General features: G+C 34.4%; 1 protein-coding gene across 1 annotated transcript in view; it reads left to right on the top strand.

Moving 5' to 3' along the window:
* LOC149190051 (kinesin-like protein KIN-13A) overlaps window positions 1–11,389 on the top strand; it is a 68,556-nt gene extending 57,167 nt beyond the window's left edge. Inside the window, exons 4-8 of the mRNA XM_089410421.1 lie at window positions 8,650–8,952; window positions 9,065–9,283; window positions 9,410–10,013; window positions 10,245–10,310; window positions 11,251–11,389. Of these exons, the coding sequence (XP_089266547.1) occupies window positions 8,650–8,952; window positions 9,065–9,283; window positions 9,410–10,013; window positions 10,245–10,310; window positions 11,251–11,382 (1,324 nt within the window). The 3' untranslated portion in view covers window positions 11,383–11,389. The remainder of the gene's footprint in view (window positions 1–8,649; window positions 8,953–9,064; window positions 9,284–9,409; window positions 10,014–10,244; window positions 10,311–11,250) is intronic.
* The last annotated feature ends 4,304 nt before the right edge of the window (window positions 11,390–15,693 follow it).

Genomic DNA, 15,693 nt, shown 5'->3' with positions numbered 1-15,693 from the left:
TAACAACAGATTTTAAAGGCCAAATTCTTTCTTGCGCCAAAAATATTAGGGCCATTTGCAGGTTCTAATATTGTTGTATTTTGTGTAATTTGTCTGTGGGTCTAGGCCCTAAATTTTCCAGATTTTAATATAAAGGGAGATTTATTGTGTTGAATTTCTATTGTCTTGTTATGATTTCTTATTTATTTTTTCCCTGCAAATTTACTGTTTAAAAGTTGAGAACACGAATGTGTTTATTTTCACTGTTTTAGAATTTAGATTTTAATTTTGGTTAAAATGATTTTCTAGGTATAAATAATTGTGAGAAAAAATAGATCAAATCTGCTGTTAAAAGTTCAACATGTATGATGACTCAATCTGGTAAGAAATACATACAATGTTATCAGAATTGTATGTCTCCTTTTAAAAATGACAACACTCTTCAAGTCCATATGGCCTTTATTTAAAAAAAAAGTTGTACAACCTTTGATCTCAAAAATTGTATGGCCTCCAAAGTAAAACGACTTCAATCACCATATTCAAATAAATTGCAGTTTTTTGAATCATCACTTGCAAACTTCTTCATAGGTCTTCAGTGGCTCTCTGACATGGTTTCTTCTAATCTTGACTTTGATGCCATAACTGAAAAATAAACTAGAAGAGAAGAGAGAGAGAACTATGTAGGTGGAAGAGAGAACTTTCAAATGTTTATTCATTAAAATAGAGTGTTTCTTTTCACATTTATACAAGTGAGGAGGGAAAGATGTTATATAATTTTTCTCTATTAGCTTATTTATTTAACTAATATACTTTAATGCACTTTTTATATATGTGAAATGAACTCCTACATACTAGGAATGACCATAAATATTGATTACACTAAAAAGAAGTGCATGTTGGAATGCACACAAAAATGAAATAAACATGAGATGGCATTTCTCATTAATATGATACATATAAATACATTATCTTGCGACCTTTGAATTCAGCTTTCAAGAGGTCTCTTGGACTCCCGATGACTCTTCATATTCCCTTGAGACTCTTTACATTCTTTCTTAAGTGAATAATACAATTTACCATGATTCCTTAGGATTAGGTTTCCAACAATGCCTTCCTTAATGGTGATCTAGTGGAAGAGGTATACATGTACCAACAATAGGGATTTCAGGTACTAGGGAAGGAACATTTGGTATGTAGATTGAAGAAATCTCTTCATGGTTTCGTAGGTTCCGTAGGCATGGTACATCAACATTGACAAATATTTGGGAGAGTAGGGACTCCCTTCTAATGGCAATCTCTACATTAAATCAATGCTTGGTGATGTGGTAATTCTAGTGGTATTTGTTGTTGACATCATCATCATCATCATAGCCTATAGGTAGAGAGGTGGGAGCAATTCCAAAGGTTAAATATGGGTCACGTTTAGGTTTGACACGAGATATTTAGGCCTCCTACATTAGTGTTTGAGTGTATAACTTTAGCAAATAGATAATCATATTTTTGTTTTACAAAGAAAATATACCAAAGGTTTGTTAGACAGGTTTCCAATGGTAGATTGCAAAATCTCATCTACATCTATGGAGATGTTGAAGAATGTAAGTTGTAACTAGTGCCGGTCTTCATAATTGTATTTGAGTCATATATTTTTCAAAATAAATTATTATTATTATTAATAAATTGACTTATTAAAGCATGGGTTTCATGCTTGGATCATTGGTCATAGGTCAAGCCTTCATTGTAGGCTTCTAGGATTTTTTTGTTGAGTCAATGTCAAAGTTTGATGTAAGAAACCCTTCTTGGGAACATGATAGAAGAATATTTGAGTGTCAAATTAAAGTCTTACCTCCCCTCCATCAAGTCAACCTTGGTCTTCTTGCAAGTCGTCTAAGATTATTCATGGCGGCCTCAACTACAGACAGAAACAACTATATATAGCCTATTGAACTCTGCCAAATGAAGAACAAGTCAAGCAAATCATAGGATTACATAACAATGAAGAAAAGAGCATTGCATACAACAAAGATTGGGCTAACAATATATTAATATTTCGAATCATCTATAGGACAACAAAGGATTGGATAGCTACAAGACTGAGGTATCACTTCATTACAAGACCGAAGTATTTACTACAGGTATGGGATATCATTGCAGGAACGAAGTACAACACTGAGGACCAAGACTTCACATGATTATAGGATTGAGTCTTCATATAACTACAATGTTAAGATGACTACTATTATAGGACTAAAGTATAAGAAAGTCAAAGATGAACTACTTGTCATTAGCATATGAAGAAATGGACCAACAGATGTGTGTTGGGATGACTTGATGGACGAAAGGTTTTCTTGGTCTAGGTGTCAAGAGTCATGGTTGTCTCATTGTGATTTAAATCTATTGAAGGAAGAGTTCTTGATTGGGTTTTCCCCTACCTAGGGGTTTTGCCCTGGCTTTGTGCCTATATATTGTGTTCCTTTTTTGTTTGTGATCTTCATGGTTTGGCATTAGTCTTAATGATAAAAATATAACAAAAAAAAGGATCTAATAAGATAATGTCAAAATAAAAGAGTAATCAAGTTAAAGAAGCCCTAGATTTCTCAACATGGTATGAAAGCGAGGTTCATTTGCATAAGGGTAGGAAGGAGATCACAAGGGCTACAAGTTGTGGCAAAAGAAGTCTGAAACTAAGACTGAGCTCCTCGAAAGGTAAATCATAAATTCTGGGCACTATAAAGAAACCCTAAACATTGTACTATGATCGCAAACCGAGGCAATAAAAGCGAAAGCATAAAAACAATAATACAAGTCTCCTTGTTAGGATGCTCGACCTTCCTTGTTAGGATGCTCGACCTTCCTTGGGCGACTTAATTGAAAGGTTAATTAAGTCGCCCAAGGAAGGCCGAGCATCCTAACAAGGAGAGTGAGGATCTGAGGTGACTTTACAAGCACTGTTTTCCTCATCAAAGGATCCGAAAAATTCCATGCAAACTTCAGAATAATGAGTGGGTGATCGAATTACATTTCAGAACATATTAAAAAGTCATTGTCAACCAACGACCAAGACCAAGATCGATATCATTATAAGCCTTGTTGTAAGGTTGTTTTGAGCATAAGTCTTATTGTAAAAGGACCTTTCACAAGCCTATACAGTGGCATAGCAACCACAAAAGTAGTGGTAGTTCGGTACATATCTATAGTTGTATAAAAGATGAGTTTGAAAATATCCACTAGTATTAGACAACAAAAATAATGATCTGACCTGTGGAGCCTCTTACAAGTAACAGTGATAAGACCCTGTCTCAATAAAATAAGGGGATGATCTCTAACATAGTATCTCTTATTGAGGTCCTTTAACAAAGATGCTACATATATATATTCAAGAAAGAGATTATTAGAACAATAAAGAATATCTTAAAGTTGACATTCACCTTGAAGAAGATGATAAGGAATTACGACAACCTAAAGAGCAGAGCCTTCTGCAATCTCTATGCCAAGACAAAAAGCATCAAGCATTTTTGTGGTCCTCATCTCCCAAGTAAGTATTGATTTTACTTTTCATGTTTTAGTTATCTAACATTTTGTCTTCAGTTTTCTAAGAAAGGGGAACAATACCAATGGAATATCAAAGCCAAAGGCATGTAATGATGAGGTATGTAAGACTTATTCATTTAAATAAGGATCTAACATAAATTGTCCTAAGGTTTAATAAAGTTATGATTCATAGTTTCCATTATAGTGAAAGTTGTTATTGAAAAATTCTAGGTGACACATGAAAAACTAACCCTAATTTGCACTTCTAGGGTTTATAGATGATTCGAGTACATGTATAAAATTATGGCTAAATTCAGAGGGAGGACTTCAAGGAAACCCTACAAGGTTTGTAAAAGAGAAAAGCAAGGTATGTAAAAAGTTTTCTTTATTAAAAGTATAATTATTTTGAAATTTTGCTTGGTATTACTAACTCTCTCATGTCTAGGTTTCGAATCATAAAGATTCTTGTTAGGGTGATTAATCTTTTGATTGAATCTACCTTCGTTATATTTTTTATCATTCTTATGAAACCCTAACCTTTAGCGTTCATTATAAAACCATAACCTAAGGGTATGTTAATGAAACCCTAATCGACCTAGGGTTTTCACAATGAAATTCTATCCTTGCTTAGGATACATTAACAATAATATTGAAGCCCTATTCCTATTAGGGTTGCTAATAAAGAACCAATGATGAAAAGTCTATTCTTGTGATATTTAGGGTTTTGGTATTGTTATGGAAAAATCTAGCCTTTTATGGTTTGCTGGTATTGTTCTAGTAATAAACCAAAACCCTAGATCCTTTGATAAGGTAGTCGAAACCCTAGATTCTTAAGGTTTGGTGAATTAGGGTTTATAAGCAAGACCCTTGTAATAGCTGAAATGAGGTCCTAGAAATGAAACCCTAGGTATGTATTTTTTCGTATAATCAATACCATAGTGGAGATTGATGTTCTAGGATATGATGATATTGTTTTCGATTGTTTAGCTTTTAAGGTAAATCTAGAGTTTGCAATAAATCCTATTAGAGTCTGTTGTATATCTCTGAAAATAACATTGAAGCCCTAAATGTATAAGTACTATGATGAGATTGATATCTCAATTGAGCTGCTTTAAGTCTTGATGATGATGTCTAGGGTTTGTGACTAAACCCTAGCAAGAAGTTGAAATCCAATATGTAAAAGATGTCTCTCTTATGAACCTATTTGGTGTCTATATTTTGAATGTTTGAATGCTTTCATTATAGTAATATGATTTTATGGTAATCTGATTTAGTTAACTTCATGCTTCCGTATATTTTTACTTTGTTATACTTGCTATTAAGGTTTTACAGATACATGATCCTCAAGATGTTGAAGATGTTTGTAATTGAAGATGAGCATGATAAAGGAAGCTTTAAGAATGATGATGATCAAGATAACCTTGATGCCATAAGAAAGAATGAAGCATTGGAAGGCTGATGAAGTTTCTCCGATGCTATAAAAGAAGGAAGCTATTTATCTCCCCAAGTTGAGAGGGAGAATTAAGAGGGCATAGGAAATACCTTGAAGAGAGAAGGAACCCGAAGATTGAATGGAAGTACTACGTACAGATTTGCAAAGTACTGAGGTTGTATTTGATGCTGTTGAAGAAGTAAAAGAAAAAAAGCTTCCGACAAAATGTATATGGATAACTTGATGATGAAAGCAACATCAAAATGATTGATGACCCCTAAGGTTTGTGTTTACTTATATTTGAAAGTTTATTACTGTTTGGGGTCTGTGTTCGTATAGGTAAATCTCTCCACAAGAAGTTTGAACACTTTGAAGCATGCTTGGATGGATGGATATATCTAGTTTAGGGAGAGATGAAGTATCTAATGACATATGCTTGGGAGGACATTTGGCCGACCTATGTGTTGATGTCTAGATCCCGAAGAGGGAGGGTGGCGTTGGTCATGGAGCTCCAACCTTGGATACACACCTAGATCCCTGGCTTGATGGTTAGCAAGTAAGCCTAATGGTACCTAGACTGGCTGAAAGCTTGAGTCCATCTTAGTTCCACCAGGATAGAATACCCTGGTTAGGTATCTAGTTCGCGACATTGAGTGTTTTAGAACTCTTCATAGTTTATTTCATTGTGAGATCTTCCATATACCTTCATATGTATGTAATTATGAATACCTCCTTAGTTAAGAGGGAGTGTTGAAGAATGTAACTAGTGTCAGTCTTCATAATTGTACTTGAGTCATATATTTGTCAAAAGAAATTATTATTATTATTATTAAATTGACTTATTAAAGCATGGATTTCATGCTTGGGTCAATGGTCATAGGTCAAGCCTCCATTGTAGGCTTCTAGGATTTTTTTGTTGAGTCAAAGTCAAAGTTTGATGTAAGAAACCCTTCTTGGGAACATGATAGAAAAATATTTGAGTGTCAAATTAAAGTCCTACCTCTCCTCCATCAAGTTGGCCTTGGTCTCCTTGCAAGTTGGCCTCAAAATTAATCCTCTGCAAGTCGGCTCCTCAAATTATTCATGTCGGCCTCAACTACAGACATAAACAACTATATATAGCCTATTGAACTTGACCAAATGAAGAACAAGTCAAGCAACTCGGAGGATTACAGAACAATGAAGAAAAGAGCATTGCAGACAGCGAAGTTTGGGCTTAAGAATATATTATCATCTATAGGACAACAAAGGATTGGATAACTACAGCACTGAGGTATCACTTCATTATAGGACCGCAGTATTTACTACAGGTATGGGATATCATTGTAGGAATAAAGTACAGGACCGAGGTATCACTTTTTTACAGGACCGAAGTATTTACTACAGGTATGGGAACTCATTGTAGGAATGAAGTACAGGACTGAGGACTGGGACTCCATATGATTATAGGACTGAGCCTTCGTATAACTACAAGGTTAAGATGACTACTATTACAAGACCTAAGTATAAGAAAGTCAAAGATGAACTACTTGTCATTAGCATATGAAGAAATGAACCAACATATGTGTGCTGGGCTGACTTGATGGATAGAAGGTTTTCTTGGTTTAGGTGTCAAGAGTCATGGTTGTCTCACTGTGATTTGAATCTACTAAAGGAAGAGTTCTTGACTGGGTTTTCCCCTACATAGGGATTTTGCCTTGGCTGTGTGCCTATATCTTGTGTTCCCTTTTTGTTTGTGATCTTCATGTTTTGGCATTAGCCTTAATGATAAGAATATAACAAAAAGAAGATCTAATAAGATAATGCCAAAATAAAAGAGTAATCAAGTTAAAGAATCAAATTATATGAAGCCCCAGATTTCTCAACAGGTGAAAGGGGTAAAAGTTAAAGCTTTTAGCCAAGACTGGTTTCAAGATAGTCAATGAGTCAATATATTGGCAACTAGTGTGAAGATTGATATATCTTTCCACCAATAGACCTGACTTGTGATATGTTATTAGATATATCTCTTGGTTTATACAAGCTCCAAAAAGAAAACACTAAATAATAGAGAAGAGGGTGATATGGTATAAAAAGGGAACATTGAATTATGGTGTTTTATATGGGAGAATCATAGAACCTCAGTTGTGTGGTTATCTAGACTTAGATTGGTGAAGATCCTTGGATGACAAAAAGTCTACCATAGGCTGTGTTTAGTGTTGGCATTGGGGTAGTTTCTTTGATCAACAAGAACATGTAGTTTCACTTTCCTCTATAAAAGTAGAGGACAAAGCAGTAGTCAAAGGGGCGTGCGAAACAATTTGGCTTAGAAGAATGCTTGTATATTTGCAAGTTCATTAGGATGAACCCCAGTAATATTTTGTGATAACTAGGGAGTTGTCAAGCTGGAAAAGAATCCTATCTTCAATGAACAGGCCAAACATTGTCATTTTATTTGACAAGTTGTAGAAGAGGAGAAGCTGAGGTGAAATATTGGCCAACTTGGATCATACTACAAATATCTTTAGCAAATATCTTAGCCTAGATAGATTTGTACAATTCATAGATAAACTTGGTGTAGTCTTTAGAATGACCATTAAGGGAGGATGTTAGAGCTATTGAGTTAATAACGGCCATCTAGACTATAGAGTTTAGGCATATTAATAAAGTTAGTTGTTGAGTTAATTCAAATCATCCCTTAGTGTTGTATTAGTGACTTGAATAATATTAGCTCATTTTAGGGTTAGTTGTTTTCTTTGTGTTATAGTGATTGGGTGGTTTTCTGTCTCTCTAGCATACATGTGATTGGATATTGCAAAGTTTCTTATTATGTGAGCTTCTCTTGTCATTTTGAGGTTTGTTTTCTGCAATATTGTAGTAGTAGCACCCATGATGGTTGTAGAGACACAACAAATTGAAATTGTGGCATGTATAACAATGTTGAAATTGAAAGATGTGAAGTTGTAGTGAGTGTGGGTTTAATGGAAGGCAAATAAGTGGATGATAAGGTTGTTGATACACGTGTTTATGAATTCTCAAGTTGCCAACTGTCGTAGGATGTAGGATTTAGGAATGCATAATAGAGAAAGCATAGTATATTTGCAAGGGGAGGAATGTAATATGCAGGATTTATTCACATTGATACAATAAAATAAAACCACAAATAAGTAGAATATAGCCTCGAATAGCTCGATGATTTGATGCAGAAAAGTACCAGTGTAATAATGTTCTTTCACTTGCTCTTCTCTTTCCATTATTGTGATGAAAAGGAATATCTGCAAAGACTTCATCAACTGCTTGAATTCTCTAAATGGATGACTCAGCATCACAATACTGTAAATCCAGAAATGTTATTGAATAGAACGAAATATTTATCATTGTCAGGAGCAGAATCTCTCTAGTATGACTTGTTGGAGAGCTATGAGCAAATTGGATTCACGAACATGAGCAAACATGGTCACATTCACTGTGAACAATATTATTAAAAATAATATTGCAAGTAGTTGTCCCTAGCGATCTAATAGCTCGAGCAGTAAGCTTGTAATTCAATCAATGGTTTTCCAATTGATAAATGACATGATAGAGGTTTATAATATACATTCACGCATTTTCATTAGAAATGCTTCATTGTGTTGGTAAATTGGTATTCCTAGTCAATTATTTGCGTTCATTATGATATTTGACTACACTTGTCTTTGTCTGACTTATTTTTCCTTTAAAAAATTGTCAAGGAAATTATGCATGAGGGAGGATGGCCGACAACAGGTTTGCATTGTTGGTTTGCAAGAATTTGAAGTCTCAGATGTTCAGGTTGTGAGGGATTATATTGAAAAAGGAAATGCATCCCGAAGTACTGGTTCAACAGGTGCCAATGAGGAGTCTTCACGATCTCATGCTATATTACAGCTGGTTGTTAAGAGACACGTTAGTGGCAATGAGACGAAAGGGGGAAAAACAGTTGGGAAGCTTTCTTTTATTGACCTGGCTGGAAGTGAACGTGGTGCAGACACAACAGACAATGACAGACAAACAAGGCAAGGATCTTTTAATGAAATAAACCTTTTCATGCAGTTAGTGCTATATTTCTCTAAATTTGTTTAATCTTGAAAATATGAAAATTCTTATTGTTTGGTGTTGCTTGTGCAGGATGGAGGGAGCAGAGATCAATAAGAGCTTGTTGGCTTTGAAGGAGTGCATTCGGGCTCTTGACAATGATCATATCCACATTCCTTTCCGAGGAAGTAAATTGACAGAGGTGCTTCGTGATTCATTTGTTGGTGATTCACACACAGTTATGATCTCCTGTATTTCTCCAAATGCAGGCTCATCTGAACATACACTGAATACACTCAGATATGCAGATAGGTGAAAATTCAAAATACTGTGCTATCACAAAAAATGATGCAATCATGATTTTTGCAGTTAGATTTTTTAGTATTCTATGATTCTTTCCTATGATAAATGGTCAGATGTGTGACTGGAGAACTGCAGGGTCAAAGGACTTTCAAAGAGCTACAGTAAAAAGGATCAAACTGTAAGCAGTGCAGCTTCTACCCCCAAGGATTCACAACCTTTGCTTCCTGTGACTTCTGGGGAGTCTTCTGATTATAATCACGAGGCTTCAGTTGGATATTTTCCTAGAAAACCAGGGGAAAGCCCACCGTATTATGGTCATAATGGAGACGTGGATGGACGTTCTTCTAATGTATCTTCAAATTATTCGTTTAATACCAGAAATGAAACTGGGTTGACCTCAAATTCTGTAGAAATAGATAGATCCAACTCAAGAGAAAAGAGTGGTAGCTCTGTTAGTGGTCAGAAATTATCCTTGATGACTGCAAAATCCAATGATGTCTATGACGAAAATTGGGCACAAATGGTTTCTCCAACTGGCCGGAAGGTAACAAGAGAACAAAGACCTGATAAGCAGGTGTACTGGCAATCTAAAGAAGACATCAAACCTGATGTCTCCAGTGCTGTTTATAGCCGACAACAGCAATATATTGATGAATCTGCTTCGAGTGCTGCTTCTGTGAGACACAAGGAAGAAACTGAGTCAACAGTATATGATGGGCGCATAAATGCAATACTGGAGGTATGTTTCCTTAGAGAGAGAATATTTATGGATGGCACATCTGTATCCTTTAAAGTAACTGTATTGTTTGGTCTGTTGTTTTATAATGGCATATCTAATTACTATATTAGCTATATGTTCTGGGTGATGCTACCTAAAGAGATGCATTATTGAAAGCATTTTTATTTTCTTATTCGGCTAGGTGATTGTGCTAAGTTAAGACTAATATTTGTTTTTCTTGATTTTCTGAAGCAAGAGGAGGCTTTAATAACTGCCCACAGGAAGGAAATTGAAGATACGATGGAAATAGTACGCGATGTGAGTTTCTATATCAGGATACTGATGGCAATGGAAGTTACTGATTGCATTTCTCTTGAACTGAGAACAAACCAGAGGCATCCTATGAAATAATTGTTGAAATGATGATTTTTTCCTTTTTTGTTTTTTGTTTTTGTTTTAAATTTTAATCTTTGTTTCTTCCTTTTTGTGGTATATTTTCGCCAAATCACTCGTTCACTTTTTTATTTCCTGTTTATTCTGTTTCTGCTTTTTTATTGTGTATCTTTGTTAAGTAGTACTCGTTCACTTTTCCTTAATGTCAATAATATTTCTTACAGCATAATCCAATATATGAACATCATATTGAGTGATTGTTATATGTGCTTGCGAGTTCAGTTAATGCAAAGAATATTTGAAAATCCTTTCTTGTACTGTTACGTTTTATAAAATGGAAATACTTGCTAGTTGTATGTGAATGTGTTTTTCTATTGAAATTACTTCTTCACACCCTTGACTCTTGTCGTGCAACCACAAGATTACTGAACCCATTATAGCACCGACATTCAATTGTGGATGGTTTGATATGATTTAAATGCATGCTTTGTTATTATTATAACTATATATAACCTCAAAAGGAACATACAGTGCTTGCTTGCAATATGATTGTTTGGCATGGTTAACCTCTTAAGAATGGTGCATCAGCATGAAACTTTCCATGTTCGTTTCCCATTTCAGCGGTCCTTTTAATCTGATATGGATTTAGCTCTGCTTAATTGTCAAGCTCTGTCATGCTTCAGAGGGGAAAATAGTATTTACTTGGTTTATTTATGCTGTTTATTTCGGTTGTTTGAAACTTCGCTCATCTGGTATATAATTTGTTTGGAAAAAAAAGGTTTTGGCAAGAATACTAGGAATAATCTCAGAATTTTTGTGTGCATTTTGTTAACTTTGTAGTTGACATTTTTATTTCATTCTTCAGGAAATGAAGCTTCTCACTGAAATTGATCAACCTGGGAGCCGCATAGATCGTTATGTCTCTCAATTAAGTTTTGTTCTGTCACGTAAAGCAGCTGGTTTAGTTAACTTACAAGCCCGTCTTGCAATGTTTTAGCAGCATCTGAAGGAGCAGGAGATATTCAACACAAAGAGTATGCAGCAATTTTAATGTTGAAGCGGGTGATGCAGTCAGTGGGTAACTGCTATTTTGAGGGGCATTTCATTCTTTTGGTAATTTTACTCGAAGGTGCAGGAGTTGGGTACAGATGAAATCAAGTGTATTTGTGCAAATGGTAATGCACTTGAGCATATATACTTTGATGGAATTATCTGATACAGACCCTTTTGTTGTTAAGTTATAAATTATTTATATATGATCATCCTCCATAACAATATGCCCCTAACTCTTCAAAGTTGTAATACTTTCATCATCGAGCAGTAATATTTATTATCCGGAGACAGTTTTTTGTAATTTAATGGCTTAATCTACTCGTCGTCATTACTGCCGAAGCCTGATCTTTACTTTTGTGTGTTATTTGAAGTCGGAGACAGTTATTGGTAATTTAATGGCTTAATCTACTCCTCGTCATTACTGCCGAAGCCTGATCTTTACTTTTGTGTTATTTGAAGTCGGATCCTAAATGTAAATTGTGCAGTCTGACCTCAAGTTTATTTAGATTTGGCTTCCGTTTTCAAAATATCTTTTATGCAGGTTATTTTCTACGGAGGTTGGAATGCATGTGTGATGGAATAATATGGTTAAAAAAAGATGATGAATATGGAAGATACATTCTTCATAATTCTTCTCGACAATATTTAACATTCTTCATCAAAATAACTGCCATTCCGCCATCTTTATTAAAAAGAAAAGAACAGAACAGAACATAACTGATTGGCATTTAATAATTTTTCTTGACAATATTTAACATTCTTCATAAAAATAACCGCCGTTCTGCCATCTTTATTAAAAAGAAAAGAACTAATTGACATTTAATAATTTATCCGAAAAGGTGAAAATGGAAACCAAGAAATTGGGGTTTCTTTCTATTTTAATTTTTAAAAAGTCTGTCATCCTTGTTAAATGAAGTCTGCCCTTTTTATTAAAAAGTCTGTCATCCTTGTTAAATGAAGTCTGCCCTTTTTATTAAATAATATAATTCACTGTTCGGGAAAAAATGAAAATGAAAAGTAAAATATCGTGAGTTTTTGTTGGTAATAAAAACAATACAAAAGAAATGATGATAAAGTGGTATACATAGTAATAATACAGTAAAATATACATATCATGATTTTGGAAAACTTTAAATGGGAGAAAACCAGTCAACAATAGATCTGTTACTATCTTATGGCTTAAAAACAACCATGTTCTGATTTAAAAGCAGTCAGGCAGCCATCATCTTGGTCCAGCCACCATGTGAGCCCTCTGCACAACTGAGGTGCAATGTAATCCATGGGCTCTAATACCCCAAGCCTGCAAAGCCATATACTGTGTATCTAACAAGTTTGACTCTTTCACAAAGTCAAGTTTACCCTAACATTCCCCCTTTTAAACATCACTAGGAAAATCCATATGCTCTTCTCCCCTAGCACCTAGGTCTACTCCAAGATTTTACATGTAGGGGTACACATGCCTAACCAGGGCTTACAACTGTATGCCCATATACATGTAATTTGCAAATTTCATCTCCAAAGTCATTTTTTTTTGGTTGTCTAGCAATTATGCTGTCATTTTGTCAGGTCTGCACACTTGATCACACTAGTTGCTCTCCTTAGAAGATCTTGCCTCCATTTTAGTCTCATTGATGTACTTTTGTGTTCATTTGTTAATTATTAATAATATCATTTTATTTGTGGGTAAAATCTCCATATGTTCTCACACATTTAGTGGCTATCCATTGCTTAGAATTCCTTGGCATTGGGTTGGTTAATTAATCAATGACATATTTGATGTTCAATCATTACATTCAGTTTAATTTTAATTTACATGCATTGTTCTAAAAATGTCTAGACAATCTTTCTAAAATTCCAATTATAAAGTTCAAGCTTCATTGCATCATGGTATGAGCATTCAATAACATTGTTGTAACGTGAGATAGAAACACTGAATAACCAAACATTCTTCTCTTATTAAAATTTTGAAAAATTAAAAACCTAAATTTTATCTATTTTATTCTTGTTCTAAGTCATATTAACTATATTGATGAAAGGTTGGGTTGCTTAGGATAGTTGGTCTCTTAGGTACTCTATATATGACACTTTTCTTAATTGCATACTATTTAGTAATTTATCATTATAGTTATTGTTTACTAGTTTGCAAATTTTGATAGATATGAGCTTATCCATTTTCTTATGAATGCCTATGGCATCCTGTGATCGTGGCAAGGTAATGACATTGAAGAAAATGTCAAACTATGCTAGCTCATGGCCAATTTCAGTTTCCCCATTGATAGTAAGCTTCCTTTCGCTAGTGGCCAAAACTTTCTTAGGCTAGTAGTCATTCGTTATTCCACTGCACTTGACCATGGTGCAATCTTTGTGACCATATAAATATTATTAAACAAATGGAGAAAAGAAGAAAAAAGGAAAATAAGAACAACGACATTGCATTTTTGCATAAGAATATCCTTGTAAATTTACTAAGCTAAATTCCATGTGAATACATGCCTTTCCTCTCAAATATCTCCCTCACGTGTACAAAGAAAACTTTGTAGTCATTGCTGTTGTAGCTAAAAGGATAGAGTATTTACAGGTAATGTTGTGGGTGATCATTGAACATAAAAAATATGAAGTCTCCTCACTTCGCCAGGGGCTGATTTACAACTAATTCCACTAGTGTCACGCTCTTGAGTGCGTTAGCTCTTGCTATTAACATGTCTAGAAAGCATCTCTAAGATGCTACTTCTTTCTCATTTGTGGCATAATACCTTTGATCAAAATAGGTACATCGTATAATATGTTAAGTTTTGCTGTTGTTGTTGTTGTTGTTTTTTTTTTTATTTTTTTTTTTTTGGGTTGGTGACAATTCCTTTTTAGTATGGTTTTATGTTGATAAAGGCACTTGTTGAATGCACCATTCCTTGTGTCTCTTAAAATAAAAGATGATACAACATTTTACTTTGGAAAAAAATTTATGAACCTTGCGCCTTAAAAATGATGGGAAACTAATAATTACAGTTCCCTTTGAGGAAACCTTCTTTTACGATGAATACAATGTATAAGACAATATTTGATGATCCTAAGACTATGATTAGTTAGTGTGTATAGGAGACAAAGGGTATAATTATAACAAAATGAGACCATGAAAGGTTCTAGCATACATAACAATATAAATGTAATCACTCAATATATAGGGATTATTAAGGAGATTTAGGGTTAACATCGGGCTTACGTAAGGCTTAACATGCTCCCCCCCATTTAAACAAGTGTTGTCCTCAACACTTGATTATATACTAGTGTTTCTGCATGAACAACTCATATTTCTATGTCAATTTTTCTGTTGGTAGGTTTTTCCATTTGATTAGATACTTAATAATTGCACGATTTTTAAGATGCTTAATCCTTGTTTCTAGGTTTGTTTTTGGTTCTAGCATGGTTTTCCCTTCATGAGTATTTGGTAAATAATTTGGACCGAGATCTTGTTATCCATTACCTTTTTTAAGCAATCATGGAAGACTGGTTGTACACATGAAGATGGAGGAAACTCCAAATTTGCAAGCCATATTTCCAATCTCTGCAACACCTTATAGGGGACATAATACCTCAATACTAAGTTATTGTTTGTTTGTTGTTTGAGGGACATCTGTTTATATAGTTGTAGTCTCACAAATATCCAATCCCCCACTTCAAATTCCCTTTCACTTTAATGCTAATCTATTTGTTGTTTCATCCTATTTTGTGCTATAACCAAGTTGTACTTCGATAATTTGAAAACCTCTTGTTGGTGTTGTATGTTGTTCTTTACAACTTGAACCTTTAGAGTGCCTTTCAAGCGTGATGTGATGGATAGAGGATGATATCCATAAAATGCCATAAGTGGGGAAATTTTTGATAAGTATGGAAAGATCTGTTGTACCACTTTCTGCCAAGGGAAACCATTTGACCCATTGTGTTTGTTTAGCAAATGCAAAAGAATGTAGATATCCTTCTAAATATTTATTCACAATCTTAGTTTTCCATCAAATTGAGGATAGTAGGATGAGTTGTGAGCCAATGGAATACCCAAACAAGAAAATACTACAATCCAAAAATTTTCAGTGAAAACTGGATCTCTATCACCTACAATAATCTTCAATATTACTTGTTGCTTTTGGATTGTTTCTAAAAATGCTTCTACCACTATTTTCTTTAGAAAGATGAGAATGAGAGAAAAAATGAACATATTTTGTCATTTGATCTACCAATACCAATATTCCATACGGGAATCCTA

This window comes from Pinus tabuliformis, chromosome 3_1, assembly GCF_031772625.1.
Source record: "Pinus tabuliformis cultivar Carrire ecotype Pingquan chromosome 3_1, CPIR1, whole genome shotgun sequence".
Lineage (NCBI taxonomy): Eukaryota > Viridiplantae > Streptophyta > Pinopsida > Pinales > Pinaceae > Pinus > Pinus tabuliformis.
Note: the sequence above shows the minus strand (reverse complement) of the source record. Positions and strands in the feature narration are given on the sequence as shown.